General features: G+C 37.5%; 1 protein-coding gene across 9 annotated transcripts in view; it reads left to right on the plus strand.

Moving 5' to 3' along the window:
* NFIB (nuclear factor I B) overlaps window positions 1–20,799 on the plus strand; it is a 274,440-nt gene extending 253,641 nt beyond the window's left edge. For 6 of the 9 annotated variants that reach the window (XM_040580926.1, XM_040580928.1, XM_040580933.1 and 3 more), the window contains 2 exons: window positions 3,082–3,170; window positions 14,050–20,799. In XM_040580926.1, the coding sequence (XP_040436860.1) occupies window positions 3,082–3,170; window positions 14,050–14,179 (219 nt within the window). In that variant the 3' untranslated portion in view covers window positions 14,180–20,799. The remainder of the gene's footprint in view (window positions 1–3,081; window positions 3,171–14,049) is intronic. The other 3 variants (XM_040580931.1, XM_040580932.1, XM_040580936.1) reach the window with 1 other exon arrangement.
* Window positions 20,800–21,020: the final 221 nt, after the last annotated feature.

Raw genomic sequence — 21,020 nt, forward strand, 5'->3', positions numbered from 1 at the left:
AAGGTGTTATTGAAGTGGGGTCCACACGGCTTGCCTTGCTGGAAATGACAAAGCCATGGGACTGAAGAGCAGGCTCTGCAACAGGCTTCTAGGAAAGAGTTTTTACCATCTCACATGCCAAATCAGGTAGTTTATTTTGCATTCATAGCCTATCTCTGAGAAAGTAGTGTTTTTCAGCATCTATTAAGTGTCTCTTGAGGACTGTTTCTTAAATCCCTCCACTGAGGATTTCAAGTTTCCTCAGGTCGCCTTCAAACAGTTCCCTGCTTCTCCCTCTCACGTGTCCTGCAGAGAAACTCTTTTAGGTGGCTTACTGTGGGTGGGAGGGAATGAGCCTTCTTGTCTCCAGCTAACACTGTGGTATAAGGACTATAACCTGCCAGAAAGCTTTCAGCATGCTCCAGACAACGTATAGCACACAAAATAATGCACTAAAGTGCCCTACGTACTCCCAAAGCTTGGTACTCCTGTCAGGTCTGTCCCCCAGGCTTTCCCTACTGGGCTGTCTGGACTTTTTCCAAGGGCAATATTCCTGCTGCTGCTGTGAACAGACCTCTTCCATCAAATGGAGCCAGGGCCCGTATAGCTCTTTTAAGATTCTCCAGCCTTTTTACCAAGAAAGTACTCAACATATGTGAAGGATGCAGACGCAGACTTTGAAAGTGATCCTTCTACATACTTTTGAAAGTGTATTTCTAAATCTTAGACATCCTGATCTCTAAGCAGGAGTGATTTGGGAGAGGAAACTTTATGTGAGGCAAAAAAAAAAAATAATTCCTGGCAGGTTAGTTTTTAAAGTCAATATGACAGCTATGTGAGCCTGCTGAGGAGTGTGGAACAATAGTTTCTAACATTGGGAAGGTGATTTTCAGTACAGCTGATGCAGTCCTGAGCCCATCACAGAACCTGCAGTTCTTCAAGGTGTCACTACTGAAAGTATGGCACAGTTAGGTGGTGCAGTGAATAGCACTACAGTTTACACTAATTATAAGTCTGGTGTAGCATGATTCTTCTTACACATATGCGTGTATGTGACTACAACTTATATATAAAATGCACACGTTCTATTATTACCATTACAGTTTTTAAATGTAAGTGTATTGAGGTATATATGACTATATAATATGAAGTATGTCATTGCTAACATTCATGAAATAGGTTTGAAAAGCTCTTTGTGGAGCTTTCTTAATGATAAATTTATCACATTAGTTGTACACGTGGAAAGTTTTCATACAGACTGTCTAAAGAATATACTGATTTAGTGCAGAAGCTGATTCACTAATGTGTAATGTGTCAGTCCCTTACTGTTTTCCCCAAATGGCAAATGCAATCAGGTTCTATAGCAAGCTAAGTGTTTGCCAGATTTTTGAGCTAGACCTAAGTGCATAAAATCATTTTGTAACACTAAGTTTGTGATTTTAGCATTTTTTATGGTTCTAATCAGCTAAAGGGCTTTTATTTGTAGATTTCATATTTTATGAAAGAAGAAAAGAAGAGGGGGGGTAACTTTTCAGTCTTGTGTTTCAGCTGGAAGTGAGTTTTTATACTTAAGTTATAAAGATTTAAATTATGCATCTCTATTGAAGATTATGACATTCTTGAGAATTATAGGAGAAATAAATCTACTGTACACTGAGTAAACGAGCTAACATATTTTACTGTCTTCAATATTAAAATCAGGTTTACAATACTGTTTTGTGTAGTGACGAAACCAAATATTTACTTACTCCTTTCTTTAAACATATTTAATGTATTATTCACAGTTACCTCTAGCAAACTTTTTGACTGCATGTTTCCTTTTCTGGTTAATTTCATGTGGTTTAGTCATGCTTTTAATGGCCTTTAGAAGGTCCTTTGGAGTTCTTTAGATAACAAACAAGAAACAATCCAATGAAAACACCAGACACTAACACTTCCATTTCTCAGACCTTAATAGCAGGAAGCTTATGAGTCTTAACAGTCAGACAGGGTCAGGTTTGCAATATTGTCTTGTCCTCAGCATTTGTATTTTTCAGGAAAAGACTGCAATTAATTGTGCTCCTGTGCAAATAGTTTATTGTAGATTGTTTGTTGTAGCCTGTGCTATCTAAAGACTGTGAAATATGGATAGAGAAAACTGAAATACACAGAATGCAATTAAACTCAGCAACAACGTTATCTTCAATTCAGAGTGCTGTATCATACGCAGTGGTACAGCACTTTATGTACAGCATGACTATACAGAGGTTAAAATGTATGTTTCTTCACAGGCCAGATAAGTTCACTTTCTTAAACTTAAAAATAAGCAGCATATAATTTCAATAAATCTGCTAACACTATAGAGCAGCTGTTAAATAAACAGAGCTATACAGGGTTGCTTGAACAATCTGTGAAGGCAGAACTGATGATTTGAGGATCTGGGAAGAATTTGTTTCAGCAAACATTTAGTACATTCCTTATTATATTAAAATACAATAAAGTATTTTAAATGCTATTATTCTTAGACTAAAGCAAGATTAGGTCATTTTATCACCTCCTGCTAAGTAATACCACTTTCAGTAACACTAGATTAATAAACTTCATTTACAAAATACCTTTACCCTTCTTAAATAGCAAGATAAGGACATACTGTTTGTTTAATTTGAGCAAATTTTCTATAAATTGCATGTCTTCTATGTTTCACGAAATGCATGCTACAAGATATTGATTATATTTTACCTTTACTTAATACACATTATATAGAGCATTGCTTAGAGAAAACAGCATTTTTATTTCCTTTCTTAAAGTATCTTGCTATTGAATATTAACATTTCCTTTTATTCCAGCTCAGTTTGTAATCTAATAATGGCTAATTGTTATGTGCTAAACACTAGTTACTCTTTTATGCTTTATTAAAAGAGGAGCATATTAAAGTAGCATTATCTTAAGCAAATCTATAGGATTTATTTCTCAGAATAAGTTTGTTTGTTTTATTTTTTAAAGTTACTTCTTCAGAAAGTAAGGCTTTTTCCATGTACAGTACTAGTTTGCATGTATTCATTTAAATACTAAAAACTGTAGTACTGCTCAATCCATATCTGACTGCTAGGTTTCAATTGACAGCTGAGAATTTGTGACTGGACCATGAATCAAAACGGCAGGCATTTATACCCCAGTGCCAGTGAGGATACATTGGGAATTACTTGGCAAAGGTAACATTTTAATTATTTCCACCTCTACACCACCTCTAAAAAAGTTGCATTGAGCTACAGTATCTGTTTTAGTGGGCTTCCAGAGGAATATGTGATAGGATTTGATCAAAACACACGTGTAACATGTCTCACATACATATTCAGGTTGTCTTTAGCGTACGCTGAATTTAGAAACTACCTTATTTAAGCACCTGGAATGACAATGCTTTACTGTCAAATGCAGAAGGTTTGTAAATTGAAGGGAATAGTGATCTTAGGCTTTAAAATTGAAAATGTTGTTTGCAGAATTAAACATTATGTCTTGGGTGGCTCATTAGTTAACACAAAGAAAATGGTGCTGTTGGAGGTATAGATAAGTATAATAATAAATGTCTGAGGTGGTGGTAGTTTCGGACAATGAATAACCATACTAGTCATAGAGATTTTTTCTGACTAATTGGCTGATGTAGATTTAGGTCACTAACATGTACCTGAAGGTAAGATATAAACCATGTAATTTCTCAGCTAGATAACAGAATAATTGATTTACACAAAATTGATTTATACAAAATTGATTTACACAAATAATGATTTACATAAAAGAGAGTTTTATTCTGTATGAAAAAAAAACAATAAATAAAACCAATTAACCTTTGTTACATTAAAAATTACTCATTATTATCTTTTACATATCTTGGTATATAATGAATTATGGTAACTGTAGAGGGGTGTGTGTCTAAATAGGTGTGTAAACAAATTGGCACAGTTGTGATATGTCAGTTTTTCACCTTTTTCATGTGCAGGATTATCTGCAACACTCAACAGTTAATGGGGTTTGTACATGTAAAGCCTGCAGGCTGGGAGCCTGTCAGATGAAATATTAGCTACTCATTCTCAAAATAATTTTAAATACTTCTTGAACGTTTGTGTGCACATTAAAGTACACGTACTTATGAGTAGTTTAAGTATGTGTGTGAATTTGAGTGTGTGTATGTGTTAGGTACAAAATTACTTTGGTGCACTGTATTGTAATGTGGTTTACTAGGAGGTTTGGTTTTTTTCAGTATCAACTTGGTTAATTATGGAATTGGAAAATCGGTGCTATTTACAAATCTGAAGTTTAAATACCTTGAATATTTTTGCCTTACTTTTCCTTTTTGCAAATTTTCTGAAATAATATTTTAAATCTGGAGGAACTGTGGTGGAAAAACAAGGTGTTGTCATTTTTTCCCTTATAGATTAATTGGCACAATGGAAAATTAGCTAATGGATTCACCTCATCTCCTCAGAGGCTGTGATATATGTTATAAATCCCCATCATGCAGTAATTGCCACAGTTTTCAATGTACTGCCAAGAGTGAATCCAAACTGAGCTAGTATAGCACAGAGAGGGTGATTTATTCTCCCACTACAAAGGGTGTTACTAACAGGCTAAAGGGTTTTCCCAAGAGGCGTTAGGAAATCATATCACAACTGCCTATCTAGGAATATCCTTCAATGCTTTCTATCAGTCATCACTTGAGCCCTTTCTAAAGTAGTGCCAGTTCATACCAGCTGGAGCACTCTCTCAGTGTTTGCTGAATTCCCTTTTTCAGTACTCATCACACAAGACCCCTGGGTATAAATTATGAAAAGAAAGGAAAGGGGGAAAAAGATTCCTAGCCAATGACCAAGGAAACTTTGGTGATGCATATAATAAGCACCCTCCATGATCCACTCACCTTCATAGACAAAACTGGTTTGCAGGTTGTTCCCAGAGTTCTGCCTGGCAGTTTGACCCAACAAGCACACAAAAGTGCTGCCAGGTGAGCTTGGGCACAAATTTGCTATGAGCATCTCTTTAGAGGCCTAGGATACACTACTTGGCCTTGAGTTAAACACAGCCTTGGAAGCCAAAGAGACAAACCGTTGGTTCTCCCGAAGTTAGATGGCTTTTAGGATTTGAGCTTTGCAATAATACAACATTATTCAAATCCCGTGCAGGTAAGACTGTAAGAGAAATGATACCTGCTCAGGCTAAGGAGCCCTTCTAACACTAAAAAAAGAATGTACTGGAAAAGAAATTGTTTCTTGTTGGCAAAGAAATATATTCTAGTCCAGCCAGTATAGTTTTTGCCCACAAAGTGATTTGGTAAATGTTTGTATGATTTCCTCAAATCTGCAGTGCTCATTTTGATGGTACTTGATCTGACCTTTTACAGCACGCTTTTGTGGTTGTTTTAGGTATACTGATTTTTCAGAAATGTCATTGACCTTAAGAAGGTAAAAAAGTTGGCAGTGCCTCAGTGTTAGCTGTCCTGTCTCAACAGAAATCAGGTACCAGAGCAGGCCAAGCTGAAAGCTTTGCCATGGAGTGTTGCTGGTGAAACAGACGCTGGAAACTTGGGCAGAGTGAATGATGATAAAGCCTCAGTTATTTCTGTGTTCTTTGCCTTATAAGTAGCTGCCTGTCATACCTGGTAGTAGATATTATGCATAGATTTTAAATTATGATATGTAGATTTCAAAATATATTTTCTGGGTTTTTCTTTCCTTATAAAATTATGTATCTGTTGGCATTTGAACTCCCAGTATAAGATAGTAGTGGTCCATATGCAACAGACTGAACTTTGGAAGAAAAAAAAGGGAAAAAAAAAAAAAAGAGACTATGAATAATACCAGATCAGAAAAAGAAACAAACCCAAACTGCAAAGCTTTAAGTCATCAATGCACCATTTTCTTCAAAACCAGAAGACTTTCAGGGCGTACTGATAATAAAAACTAGATTAATACTTTCCTTAGCTGAATTAAACTTTCTAGTATCTTTAATAGAAATACTTATATAAAACATGCTATGAGCATTCTGAAAAAAAGGGAAAAAAACCCAGTTATTTGGTACGATATTTGGCAGTAGTAATTTTTATTTTGCTCCTGATACCCTAACCATGTACAGTTATATGTTTTTGTTGCTTGCATTAGCATTTGCGGTAAATATTTTATTATGTCTGCTGAATTTTGAACAACATTTAAGCACAATATTGGAATGACATTCTCAAGTTCTTTTAAGACCATTTAGGTCAATTTTTTGATGTACATATGAGGAAGATACTAAGACTCCATTAAATTAAAACCAACCTTCTTTTTTCATAACTACGATTCTGTGGTGGTTTCCTAGAGACAGAAGGTGAGGGGAAACTGTGAAAATCTGAAAATCTGTAGGGCTCAGTTAGGAAAGTACAGTCTCAGTTGCTACGTGAGAGCAAGAACATATGCAACAAGTAAACTTAAGACATGAATGAGTGAGAGTGAGACAAAGTGTGTGTGTAAGTCTGATAACATGAGCTTGAACCTGAATCAGCCACTCATTATGCCGCTATTAATTCCAATGGGACCACTCATAAAAGCTGGCACGATGGGTCTTTTTTAGAGCATTTTGAGTGTTCACATCTTTCACAGACTGTAAACAAATTTTCATTGCCCAAGTGTATCTTTTAACTTTGTTATTGCCAAATATATTTTTATTCCCAACTATTGTTATGTACATTCATTTTTTCAACACTTTCTGTGTTATTTTTATGGGTTAGCTGTTACTTTAACATTACATTTACACTACTCAGGCAAGTGTACTATGTTAGCATTTCCTGCTTTCTGTCTTTTATCTTGACACATAAGCATAGTACAACAGCTTGTTTGTTCCTGAAGGTGCTGAGGGGGAGCTGTGTTCTCAGCATGCTGAATTTCCTTCTCAACTCTAGCTGTGGGGATATTCAGCTTTCCAAGCATCATTTTTTCCACCCAGCACCACTCTGGGTTTATGATAATAATGCTGATAAGGAAGGCAAATGGGATAATCTCTGATTTGTGAAAGCAGTAGAAGGGAAATTGAGAATGGGTGCAGGTTGCCTTTGTAGCACAGTACCTCATCTGTTTGGTATTGAGTGAAGGCATAGCTGAAGTAACACAGCCAGCAGCATTCCTGTGGCAAGCACATTCTGGCAAACAGAGACACCTGTTAGAGCAATGGTTCATACCCTCTGCCCCCCAACCCCATTCCCCTGGGGTGACATTTTGGAATAGAAGTATTAATTCATTACGGTTTAAGAATAAAAATGCTGAAGTATACCCATTGTAAAAGTATCATAGGAAAAAACCCTAATGATTTCTGGTCTTTATCAATTTAAATTGCTAACTCTAATAGTTTTGTCCAACTCTGTAATGCAGAAAGATGTGCAGAACATTATGTTTCCTCTCCATCTAGGCAAACATCTTCAGAACACTTCCTAAGACATTAATTGTATTCAAGCCAGACTTGCATGCTGCCATTCCACAGGAAATGGGTCAGCAATCCATTAAGATGCCATTATATAATCTAATTTGGAACTTAATCTCTAAATTAACCATGCTCTATACTTGAAGCATACTTGAGAGAAAGAAAAAAAGTTTATGTTTGAATCGATAGGGGAGCCGAAGCGTGAAGAAGGCTGTTTGTTTTTTCTGTAGCTGTGGTCACGTCTCAAGCCGTCTGGTAACCAGGAGAAACCAGACATGATGTAATTCCAGATTGAACTTGAACTTCAGGGACTTAGAATGGGGGAACAATGGACCGTAGGAATCAATAATGTCCATTTTCCACATGATTATGTTTGGAGCTTTAAGTTAACCTTTATGGGAGAAGCAGCAAGAACTGCAGTGTGACCAAAATGAATGAGATGATCCAGAAGCAAGATACTAAAGTAAAGAAAACAACTTCAGTAATATTTTCTGAGCAGCACTGCAGATTCCAGCAGGATTAGGAAAGTTCCCGCTCTGCAGTGAACTGGTTGCCTGTTCTGAGCACTCTTTGTTCGCTTAGGTAGGACAAACTTAATCTTATGTTTCCTGTCAGATGATTTTTGGCAGCACTGCAAGGGAAGGAGGAGCATATTACAGACAATTCCCAAGTGTAAACTGTATCTTTAACCCCTTGGTTACTCCAGTTTTCTACTTGATCATCTTTACCTCCAATTGTTTGTTTCTTGTTTTGCAGCTGTAAAATTACACTGTTGGGTTGTTGGTGGTTTGGGTTTTCTTTTTTTCTTTTTTTTTTTTTTTTTTTGGGTGCAGTTAGGATTATCTGCATTACTATTTGGATATGCTAAATTGATAAATAGACTTTTAGTCATATATTTAAAAGTGCTAAGAGTCAAAAGTAACAGACTGAAATGTGAAATGGTAATATTTGGGGAAAAACCAGTGTAGGCGTAGGAAGTGGAAAGTCAGTTTTTCATAAGCAGCCCCAGTAGTCTTTCATTACCCAAGCCCATGTTCTCCATGGTTTGGCTCTATGAGGCAGCCCTCCACTTGGTCATAGCCCCCCTCTGTGCACTTGCATGTTTGCCAACTTCCTTTAGCCCAGTTGCTGCATCAAACTATTGGGCATGTGTGATCCAGAGCGTAGCATGGACATGCACCATTTCTTTGGGTCCTCCTCTGCTGTGGATTTTCCTTGTTTGTGGTGGGCTCTGTGGCCTCTTCCAGATCTTTCCTTGCCTATTTTTGCTACACTATCACAAAAAGGGGTCTGCTGAGAGTAGAGTAAGTGTCCTTGCAGCAGAATTTCCTTTTCCCTAATCTGGGCATAAATCAATAGGTCTTTACCTCCTCCATCTGCTAGATGGGTGGTATGTGCCTGCTAAACTACAAAAGTCATCCTAAATTAAGCTGAGATATACTTAAGATATCTCTTGAAATAAATGTTCACCTTGGAGGTGAAATTTGGCAGCTGTTTAACTACAGATACCAGTTTAGAATGGTAACAGAAGTACCCCATTAAGGAGATGCCAGGGGGGTGGTTATTCTTTTGGCAAAAATTCAGAAAGGGGAATTTAGCCAGGGCACTGAGGTTAGCACAGTTGTGTTTCCAAAGTTCATATAATCGTAACAATTTGAAATGGTAAAGTTCCCTGTTCTTGTATGCTTGAGCACTTGCTTAGTACAGAGACAGATGAAACTTGCTAGTGACTTGCTAGTGCCGCTTCTCTCAACATCAAAGGCATTTCTACCTTTTCTGTCCAAATAGTGACCTGGCATGATCTGATCTACCTTACCTAAGCTAGTGTGTTCATTCACAAGGTAGTAACAGTGCAAAAAGAAAACAGTGTTTTAGGTGTGCGTTCAAGATGGTGAAATCCTCTTACACACTTCTGAAGCTGTAATAGAAGATACTAACTGGTGGAAAATAGGAATCTTAAAATCCTTGAGATTCACTCAGATCTGATTGGATTTATTTTTTATTGCATTTATTTAATTGTTTAACATTATTATATTCTTTATGTTATTATAACCTCTGAAACGGACTGTATGTACATATAATGTTAGTAAAGCCTGTGCTCCATTCCAGTAATATTTTAATCAGAGGTTCTTGAAACAGCAATTATTATCTTTATAAGGAAATCATGGCAGAAATCTTGATTGAATTAACATGTGAAAACTGTAATGGAAACTGTAATGGAGAATGTTAACCCTGTAGGATGCTTGCAGAATTTTCCTTTGCTATTTTGTTACATTTGAACAGGTAAATACATTATACTTGTCATGGATAGAGAGGGAACTGATGACTGCTAACACACCTGACAGTCTAGTTATGGTGAGAGAAAACTGTTTCTGGTAATGAAATTAATTAGAGGTATAATGCTTCAGGAAGGTGGTCCTGCAAATCATATTCTCTCACAAAGGCTACTAGTCTGAATTCCACAACAATATCTGATAGGGCTTCTCATGTAATTTTCTTCAAAACTTAGCCTAGAACAGGTTTTTTGAGGGCTCACTTCATAACCCAAGGGACAGGCATATTGTAACTCTGTCAGTTCAGGGTTCATAGATTTCCTCAGGAGCAATGAGCTGTAGAGTGGGGTAGACCTGCTTTATTCCATGCTTTCTATTTAATACAAAGCTTTTTTATCTGAAGTAGAAACCACATGGACAAAGGGACATCTTATTAACTTCTGCAAGGACAACCAGCTCACCTGTGTCCTAGGCAATGGAAAGAGTTTTGGCTGCCGCTGTGTTGAGGCACTTATGAACAGAAACAGAGCATTACCTCTGCTTTCGTGAGACCTAGGGCTGGAAGTTTACCTGGGACTTACACAAGTGCTGGATGGTGTGGCGAAGGGAAAGGTGTGTTACCCTTGCCTGCTGTTCCCACCCGTGTGTGTACCCCCAGGCAGAGTTTGCCTTGCAGTCTGCAGTAACTGGGGCTTCTGCTAGGACGCTCTGCAGGGAAACCGTAGATGGTTTTCATGGCAGAAGCTAATCCATGCAATGCTCACAGAGGTGCCTTCAGACCAGCTTTGAGAAAGCTGACAGGAGACCGTGCTCTGCCGGGCTGTCAGTCTGGCTTGGCTGCACACAGGAGCACTGGGGAGCTACAAAGCATTGTGTGGCTCATATGATAGCTGGAAGTTCAATTACATTTACTGTAAATGTAATGGGTTATGTGGGAATGCTGGATAGACAACCATGAATATGTAGCTTAGCAGAGCCTGAGTTACCGTTTTGGTTGTTCTTTGTATCATAGCTGTTCTCAAAGCTGTGTGCTGTTAGCACTGTTCAACTCAGGAACTTGCGTTCAGATTTCCTCTTTTTGTTTGCAGTAAAGAGCTGGCACTGGCGTTGGCGTTAGATCAGACTGCAGTGTGGTAAGGTTAGCTTCCAAACTACAGCCACAGCTCATCAAGCCTTGAAGATCAGGGCTTAGGAAGGGCTAGCAAACAGAGGGGATGGCCTGTCCTTCACGGCTGCTGCTGGGGCCAGCTGCTGCCTGGCGGGTGCGTGTAGATCGGGGAGTTCAGCCTGCCATCAGAGGTGTCCAGGGCGATGGCTTTTCCAGCCTCCACACGCAGATGACACGTAGCTGTCCTGGCACCGTGGGGTGCTCCGTGGTCTGCACCATTGCCTCTGGCTGACAGTGGCTCTGTATGAGCACTGTGAGAGGCTTCTGAAACTCCTGTGAGACCTATCTGTGAAATCCTGTGGACTCTACACAGTGTTAACGCGGAAGATTTATTACTCCTTGAAGACTGATAAACGGCATTGATGAATTTGTTGCAATCCGCATTTTTGTTATGGTTGTAATATAAGGTGGGAGGCTTGAAAGATTTAGATAAATACCTGTATTAAATTTGTAGGTCATATGGCAACAACAGACTTATTAGTCACTTGCTACAACTTATTTTTATTGAGCACTTTCCACAAAATCAAGGTATCTTTCTCCTGTAAGAAAGCTGCTACAAATAGCAATTTGCTTTTCATTAGCGCTGACTGCTTTCCTTCTGCTGTGATCTTTAGAAGGATGTAAACTTTAAAACAAAGAAAAAAGTCACATATATATGTATCCAACCACTGAAGTGTACTGTAAATCTGCAGAAAGATAACCTGGCAGCTGTGTATTTAGCCTTTGCAACAGAAATTGTTTAAATACCATGTTGACCTCAGACAAAATTTACATTCTTTTAGTTAGTGTTCTATTTTGTTTAAAGTTGCTAAACACTCTAAATCCTATGTAACAGGACAGCAAAGAACTGTGCACTGTAAAACATATATTCAGAGAGATCCTGAGCAAAAAAATCTGCTTGGTTTTTTTATTTTTATTTTTATTACTAGTTCCTATGTTTACAAATCTCTGTGCTTGGAAACGATTTGTATTGTGCCTGTTATTTCACAATTTAACTTCTGAACATCACTGAAATCTGAAAAGGAAGGAACAAAAGATGCATTTTAAAATGAATAATGAAGGAAGATAAAGCATAAGTTGAAACAATTAATCCTCTTAAATGAAGTTCTGGTATTAATTTTTTTAAAAAAACTTAATCTTTTCATGAGATCATATTGGAAAAATCTTTCATGCATAACTGGTTTTAAGTCTTTGTGGAAATGTTGAGATTTGCAGTGTAACTGTGATTTTTGAATCCTAAAAGGGGTTATTTCTCCAACAACAGAATTTATGTTATTTGTAATAGTCAATAGAACTTGAAAAAATAAAGTTAAAATCTTTAAATAAACATAGTAGCTGATATTAGATTTTGAAAATATAGCAAGGTTTTCCTGATTTCTGAAGAGGATGAAATTCCGCAGATTTTCAGGTGCCCTTCAAGAGTATACCCAGCTGGAAAAAAACCAGCACCCCTATTGAATAATATTTGTACTTCAGTCTTTTAAAATACATTCAGCTATTCATATTTCTTACATTTCCTTGAGGAAAAAAAATAGTCCTGCTCCTTTCAGAGTTTGACCATCATTGAGATAAGCAGGTCAGCAATTTTTTCCACTATTTTTGTTTGTAAAAAAGAGCATCTGAAATTAATTGTTAGGAGTCAAAATAGTAAATTAACAGGTTTAGAGAGGTAAAGAGTATCAAACAGGAGTAAATGACAGAAGCTGTATTATTTTTAATATAAAAGAACTGAGGAATGTGTCCCCTGGATTTCACAAAGTAAGTTGACCTCTTTCTTTAATGTTCATACAGCAGCAACTGAAAGGTTCACAGAAATCTCTAAGTGTAACGTAGTTATTCCATACACATTTAAAATAGATTAAAAGAGTCTGTTTTCCTCTTTACAACCAATGCCACAGAGGTGCATCTGCTCATCCAGGGAGAGAGCAGTGCGGAGGGGTGATCAAAGACAGAGAAGGAAAAAAACTTGTCCTCCACAAAACATATGTTGGAGGTTTTAGTCTTCGGATGTGTTGTCATGAAGTTCAACAGTCTAATCCCAATGTGTATTCCCAAGTAAGCCGTTGTGTTTGTGTAAACACCTAGTGTGGAGAAAAACTCAATACAATGAAATGCGGGGGAAGCATGTGTTTGCATGCTGGGTGTCTGGTTCTGGTGTTAGTTGTTTGGCAATGACCGCTGACATAACAATGCTGGTTTTCTTCTGAATAAATTTGACAAGACTTTCCCTAAAGTCCATTATTCCTGGGTTGCCAGAAACACATCTGAGGAAAAGCCTATTTGGGGTCTGCTCTGGTACTGAGTAGGCAGCTGAGGTCTTTCTTTGAGTATCCATCTTGCAAATACTGTTGGGTACAGTACCTACTAATAGTTGGTGCCTGGTAAATATATGAATGTCATTAGGACTTAAGCTCCTTGGTGAGAGAGTGCTTTTGAAAAGATGACTGAAGTTCCAAAGTCATTGAATTACCTTTGAAAACATTTTCTTTTTCAGGTGTTTGTTGCAAAATTTGTGGTACTCACTGCTATGCTTGACTCACGGCTACCCTTGGCTGCTAGTGTTCACATGATTGGGACCCATGTTGTCCAGCGTTCCTTAGGCACTGATACTTTAGGGAAAAATCTGTAAACAGTTTTTTTGAATGTTAAAGGTCTTTTATTCTCATGGGGACCCAGGCACCTCAGAGGCACATCTTGGGACTGAGACAAGATAAACTGCCGAGTTGTGAGAGGGTGGGAAATTGCACAGGAGGCTTAACCACTGAACCCTTGTGTTCTTGAAAACAGGAACCCATACACCATAGTGTATCCACTAGCTCTTGAATAACATCTGTGATGCTACATAGTGTCACTCGTACAGTTTAGTTCTGCCTGCTCTGTGTATTTACATCTGAAACTTTTTTGGACTTTCATAAACAAACAGGCCACTTAGTGTAAGGGAGCAGTAATACTGCTGGTAACTGGGATCAGTGCAATTACTCTTCTTTCAAATAAGTCATGCTTTCACAAAAGAAAACTGTGAAGTAGAATCTCAAGTAATATTCAAAAATTTGGTGTCTTGTTTTATCTGAAGTAGTGCTATTAATACTGAATATTAACCTAACTGTAATTCAAATTAATTGTGTTCTAGTTTTTGCATCATATTTAATTTATGTTTTGTTTTTTTCTCTCTCTTTCTCTCTCTTGTTATCTTTCTCCCCTTTTCAACAGTCCTGGTACCTGGGCTAGCTTGGTTCCTTTTCAAGTATCAAATAGAACACCGATCCTGCCGACAAATGTCCCAAATTATGGTTTGAACATAATTGGAGAGCCTTTCCTTCAAGCAGAAACAAGCAACTGAAGGAAAAAGATAAAAGTGAAATTAAAAAGAAAAAAAAGAAAGGAAGACAGGATGACAAAAGAAACTGAAGAAAGAAGAAAAAATAGACCAGCAACTGCAGCTCTTACAATCACTAATTCCCTTATGGTTGAAACTGAAATGACATACAAAGGGTCAATGATATTTCACTGATGGGTAGAATGCAGCCCCTGCTAAGTAGCCTTTGTTATATGAAGTCCGCTGGGAAATAGATGTTCTGTCTCTGACAATATATTTTAACTGACTTTCTAGATGCCTTAATATTTGCATGATAAGCTAGTTTTATTGGTTTAGTATTCTTGTTGTTTACGCATGGGATCACTATTCCTGGTTATCTCACAAAACAAAGGCTAGGCAGCAGCAGCAGAGCTGCAGGAGGACAAGGGCCGTGAGCCAGCCATTTTCTCCACACTCTGATTTCTAAATGTTTTAAAAAGAAGCTCTGTAGCCTTTAGTTATCAGTATGGATTTATTAAACTTTGGCCCTTAATTCAGCCTTTTCTAGTGTGTTATGCCATATGAAGTTTTCCATTGGTATGAACACACAGGCTCTGTGGAAGAAATGCCTCTAAATAGGTGAAAGTGTTATCTCCTTATGCAACAGTAAAAAAAGAAAAGGAAAAAGGTGAACGTTTTCCCCACTAAAGAAACACTTACAGAGGCAAGTGCAATTTAAAATATCATATCTAAGGGGTCATCACTATAAGTCCTTCAGCCCTTGGACTCTAAATTGAGGGGATTAAAAATAGAAATAAAAATTACTTTGAACAAACTTATTTTTCCCCTCAGTTTTTGAGGGCATTAAAAGGCATTAAATCAAGACAAATCATGTCTGAGAAAAAGAAATCGATGGAAACACAGCACTTATGTTGGTTTAGCTGCTGCCTCCACAGAGGGGTAGGATTTATTTATTTAAAGTTACTGGTTGCATCAAGAACCCATAGGGTTTACATTTTTCTGTAAAATCTGCATCTTAGAGACAAAGATATAGGCAAATCCATGTCACAAGGGCAAAGCTTACCGTTTACAAACTGGTAATACCAGGATGGGGATATGTAATATTTAAATAATGCACTCTTAATGTAAGCCTAATTACAGGGTGCTGAAAACCTGCATGGTGCTTTCAGAAGTTAGCCTTGTTCAACAATTTTCACATATTGACAGAAATATAATGTGCATGGGCAGACATTTTGCCTCTATGTCTCTTTAAAAAATAATTAAAATACTATTTCCAGTAATCCTAATTTGCACGAAGATATAATGTCCACATTACGTGCCTTGCCTTGAAATCTAAAAAATGGAAAAAAACAAAAAAAGAAAAAAAAACACACAAAAAAATTGACATCACTACACTTGTTTTGCTGCATTTATTATCATTTTAAATCTTTACCATTTTTATGACAAAATATTTTGTACTCCAGATGGAAAAAAGTGTGACATCATGGATTTTTTAGACAGTTATACCTTTATCTCACATTTATAAAGCATATCATGGCTGTGTATAGTTGCCGCTTAAAAATTGTAATCGACCAGCAATATTTTCAGTATTTTGGTGTTTTTTCTATTAACCTTTCATGTTTTTCATCTTCCAATTAATATTGGGGGGAGGGGATACAAATTTATACGAATTATGCAATACCAAGTTTTGCCTATGTAGGTAGTGCTTTTAGCTGTATTGGTTATTATAGGTAAGTACACAGATTTAAAAAAAAAAATAATGTATGCTTTTTTTGTTTGTTTTAATTGACCAAAGTGGGTACTGCTATTTTTGCAGTGTGATGAGGTCCTTTTCTGTACTGAGAGGTGGACAGGGGATTTTTTTTTATACATACATATATATATATATTCTGGGGTGGGTGGGGAGGATTTTTAACACTTTACAGTGTAGCTGTGAAGCAGTGCACCCTTAGCCAGGCAAGGGCTGCAAAGCGACTGTTCTGCCTACTGTGACAAACTTTCAAATCGGTTCCCTCTTTTTAACTTCCCACCTGGGGTGCAAGCTGAAATCATTTCTGGATTTAAAAAATAAATAATGAATTCTGTTGGAGGCAGACTTGACTTGAGGAAATTGTTTAAGTTTTCTTTTCTTGAGAAAAAGAAAAAGAAAGAGAGGCAGGCAGGGAGAGAGAGAGAGAGACAGACAGACAGAGAAAGAGGCCACAGTGAGATGAAGCCTTTTCCATTCTGGCAAAGATACTGCATCCTCAAGTGTTCACGTTAGAAAATGTTTTTAGATCAGAAGGACAAAGATGCTTGCTTTGTCTAGGAGATGCATGTACAGGGCCAAAATCTTTGCTGGCATAATTCCACTGACTCCAGTTGGCTCTGGAGTTGCTCCTGCAGAGAATTTGCCCTCCTTAGTCTGCTTGACTGCTAAATATTCTTTTTTTTTTCCCTCTATGTCAAATGTTACACACACACAGAGCCCCATGTTTGTTAATTCACAGCATCTGAATAAGAATTTTTTAGGCTGCTCATGCTGTGTCAGAGGTTTGCAGTGACTTATCATACAGCAGGTCAGATGGAGGGCTCTGGGCTGTAGTGAGGAAGGAGTTTCTTAATGCACAGAATTAGACTATGATGTAATTAATAAAAGTATATTTCCAGTAACATGCCATTTTGCAGATCAGTAGTGGGCATGTTGCTGGAGACCTCTTACACACCAGGGATCTTTGTGGTGTATGGCTCAATATAGGGTGAGTTTTTCTTTAAAGCACATCCTCTTATTAGGGCACAAGCAGAGGAGAATATAGACTTGTGGATATGAGATACCCTGGTGGGAAAATTAATCCCTTTACAGTTGTCTCTGCATTTTGGAGGCTTTCCTGCCCTGGAGCAGCCCTGGAGGTGCAGCTCCGACAACTGCCCCGCTGAGCGCTGGGCAGTGGCACACCAAAGTCAGTTCCTCTGGCTCTGGCCAGTGCATGGTGGCTGGCAAGCTGTAGTGGTGGCCCATCCCCATGTCTCCAGCAGGAGATGCTTGTGTAGGCAGGGCCTGAGTGGCTATAAAGATGGGAGCTGCAGAAAATCAAATCTCTGAGATTCATTTTTAGCTAAACTGAAAAAAAAAGAGAGAAAAAAAAGAAAACCCCACAGAAAAAGATAAGACACTGAAAGAAAATGATGTTCAAATTTTATGTTGCTCTTTTCCTGAGCCCCATCATAAGAGAATTCGTTCACTAAGCACATGACTATTGAGACTACCAAAATGTACTAGACCCACCCAGAGTGCACCTCAGGCTCTGGCCTTGTAAAACAAAGTATGTATTGTCCTTTCTGCCTGCCACTGATAACGAGTGTGTTTGGGAGCCCAGGTGTGTGCTGGAGGGCTGTCCTCAATTAGTGCCGCTAGCAAGGTGTCCCCCTTAAGCTTTCAATAGCACACCAGGATGAAACTGAAACAAGTTCAGGCTTCAAAGTGCAATAGTCAAAATGATGATTGCCCTTGTAGGAAGACAGATGCCTTTAAAAGAGCTTTTTTATTGTCTCTGACCTCCTGTATGAAAAAAATTGAACTTACAGATGCATTATTTTAGAAAGCAAATTGCCTTCCTTCCATGTGGATCAATTGGGTTGTTAAGCAACTGTGGTGTTTTTTTTTTTTTTTTTTTTTTTTTTTTTTGTTGTTGTTGTTGTTTTTTTTTCCACCTGCATGTCTAATAGAAATGCCTGTTGGGAAGAAAATTAACTTTTCATTGATTGCGGGTTTTGTTTTGTTTTGTTTTGTTTTGGTTTTGAAATTCAGCAGTCAAAAGATTAAGCTAAGACTGAGAACTCAAATCCAGTCTCTGGCCTCCTCCTTCACCAGGAAGTGTATTCTGACTAAATCGAGCCACCCCGTTCTATGTGCACTGTTCTGCCTTTATTAAGTTGCTTTGCAGCCCTGGCCTCATGGCTGTGCCACTGAAGTGTGTTTCCCCTGGAGTGACATGAACGTTTGAGGCTTGACTAAGGAAAAAAAAAGGCAGTGAAGGAGACTGTACATAAAGACATGGCAAAAATATTAATTATAGCAATATAGTTGTGGGGTGATGTTCAGGTGGGCAGCTCCATTAAAAATATGTGAATGAATTTTGAAGCTGCAAGTAGCGAGAAGAAAGGAGGATCTTCTGAATGAACCGCCTACCTTGTAGACAGTAATTTGTACACTGTATAGTTTTGTTAAGATTTTTTTTTTAATTAAAATACCCTTGTTTGTAAAGCTAACTTTTTAACAATTATAATGGAAGTGCATGTCATTTCCATTTTTAAACAAGAATATTCTTTGTTTGGAAGCTGGACTTGGGTTAAAACTCTCCAGTTTCTTAATTTATGTATTAAAAAAAAAATCTGTCCATGTTAGGAGTTATTTCGCAGATTTCTGTGCTTGAAAAGCACAGGTTACTAATCCTTTAAAAATGTAAATGGAGAAAAGTTATATTTTATGAAGGTTATTTTGTTGTATTTAGTATTGGAAAAGTTGGTTTTCAGAGCATTTCAAAATGTTGGACGCACCACTGTCTTTTTATTAGTATATATGGCCTTTAGCAAAAGTTTTTGTGATTGTTACATGATGGTATTTAAGATTAGGTTCACAGAGCAATTCAGGATAGGCAGAGAACTAAAACAGTACTTATGTCTCACATAGCTGTGTCCTCAGGGAGCAGAATTTTGGATTTGCAACTTGTAGCTTCATAAGGACTTAATGAAAGAGATTGCACAAGGACATACTCAGCTGTGACACCCGAGTGTGTTCTGTATCTAAATCTAAATTATATTTACTGTGTGAGATTATGAAGGCTGCAGAAAGTTATCCCATATTCAGTGTACAGTATTCACTTTTAATGAAAAAACTCTAATGTTGCTGGCAGTAAGGCCCCCAAGCATGACATCCAATATAGTTTACACGATCCTGTCAAGGTCTTTTGTTAACATTAACCAGCTGCATGCTCCTGGACTTTTTTATTGGTTTTCTATAGAAAACTTAAAAAAAAAAAAGAGAGAGAGAGTAAAATCGTATGCAGGCTAATCAAGTTAAACAGGAAAAGCTCAAAGTTGAATGTTCTACTCCATGCTGAAGGAGCTGAAAACTGTCTCCTTATTTTGCACTTTCTGCTAGTTACCCAGTTTTTTCTAATTCCTCAAGATTGTGTGGGTGTGGTGGAGCACTGCAGTTGGAGGATAACATGGACCACTGATTTTGCCCTTTAACCCTGCACCATAACCTTTGCATTAGCCAAACTTATTGCCATGACAACTCTTTGTACTGTTTCCATGCCACAGCTCTGTTGGTCACATTGTTAATAGTAAAGGGGACAAGTTGGAGACGGTCAATTTTTACATTTTTTGTTGCAATTTTTTCTTCAATGGTTGTAAGTAGTTATTTTTTTTATGATAAAAGGGTTCACTAGTTAGTACTCTTTAGAAATATCTGTGTGTTGCAATTCAAATGTATGTTGAATTTGTGAAAAGGGCTTCAGTGCCACTAGCATTATAATATCTTAGAATAAGCCTTTGATACTTTTATTGCATGATACAGTAACAGTAAGACAAAAGGTGGCCTAAATAAAGTGAGGGCAGTGTGAGCTAGTGACACTAAAGCCAGTCTTTGTATTACTGTATTTTTGACAGAATGGTTTTGCAAACTGTGCTACAGGGACTGATGTGGCAAATGTATCTCTATATGCAGAAGGAAGTTTTTTAAGAAGTATGGCTTATTATGCATTCTTCATTGAGGGCATTGAAGTTGCATGGACTGATAAAAGTTGATGCAAAATGAGAAAGAAACAAAAACCAGCAAAATGTTTACCAAAAAACTCAAACAAATGAGCAGTGCCTGTTCAATTTCACAGTCTCTGTTGAGTTCAGTTGTAAATATGTTTCAGATAACATTTTCTTCAAAAAAATAAAATAAAATAAAAATCTCTACAACATTGTAGAATGTGAGGGGTTCCTCAGTCCCAGGCATAGGCATCTCAAGAGCTGCATTAGATTATGTCTTCATCAAGCTGTTAATTTGTGCTTATATCATATAGATCTTTTAGTAAGCTGGGAAGAGGCACCCCATCTCAATGATATTTCTCTGAGAACAACTTTTGTAGGGCTGTGTGTTTCTTTAGATACATTTAGTACAACTGTAGGTGACAAGTAGTCAGTTATTGCTTGCTAGCTACACACCAGGGTTGATCCACTTTAAAACTTCTGGCATTTTTCCCCATACTGTAGGCCATAAATCCTGAAGGTTACATTTTAATTAAAAAGAAGGTGCGTGCACAGTCTGTGTAATGAACCTTCACTCATAGGATGCATTACAATACAGCTACTTAATTTTGGAATTAGAGCCCTCTGGCATCAGACCTGTTTTTAGCCTGAGTGTTAACAAAGGTTTTTATTGTGCCTGGTTGGAGGATAATAATGTTCTTTTTGGTACTTTTTTTTAGGTTACAAATGAACTCAACTGCCACAAGTTTTAAACTGGTGTAAATCAAGCTTGACTTAATGTGATTGTTACTGTTATATCCAGCCTATACTGCTAGCAGCTGCTCATACTGCAGTCAATTACTGGAAGCGGATATATTTCCTATGCAAAAACTGTTTAAACAATAAAAATGAGCTATGCTACAGACCCTGGCCTTATGTTTTCTTTTCTATCTCTAAGAGTCATAGTCAGTAGTATCTTAGAAACTAACCTTAAAGCTTGTACCCTGATAGCATGGCACAACTTGCTAGGTTTAACATGCTTGTTTGCATACATTTTGGCTTAGTGGTAACACTATAAAGGGAGGAGAACAGAAACAAAAGGAGATATATTCAAATAATCAGCTCAGTTTAAAAGGTTATATTT

Source organism: Falco naumanni, chromosome Z (assembly GCF_017639655.2).
Source record: "Falco naumanni isolate bFalNau1 chromosome Z, bFalNau1.pat, whole genome shotgun sequence".
NCBI classification, from domain to species: Eukaryota; Metazoa; Chordata; class Aves; order Falconiformes; family Falconidae; genus Falco; species Falco naumanni.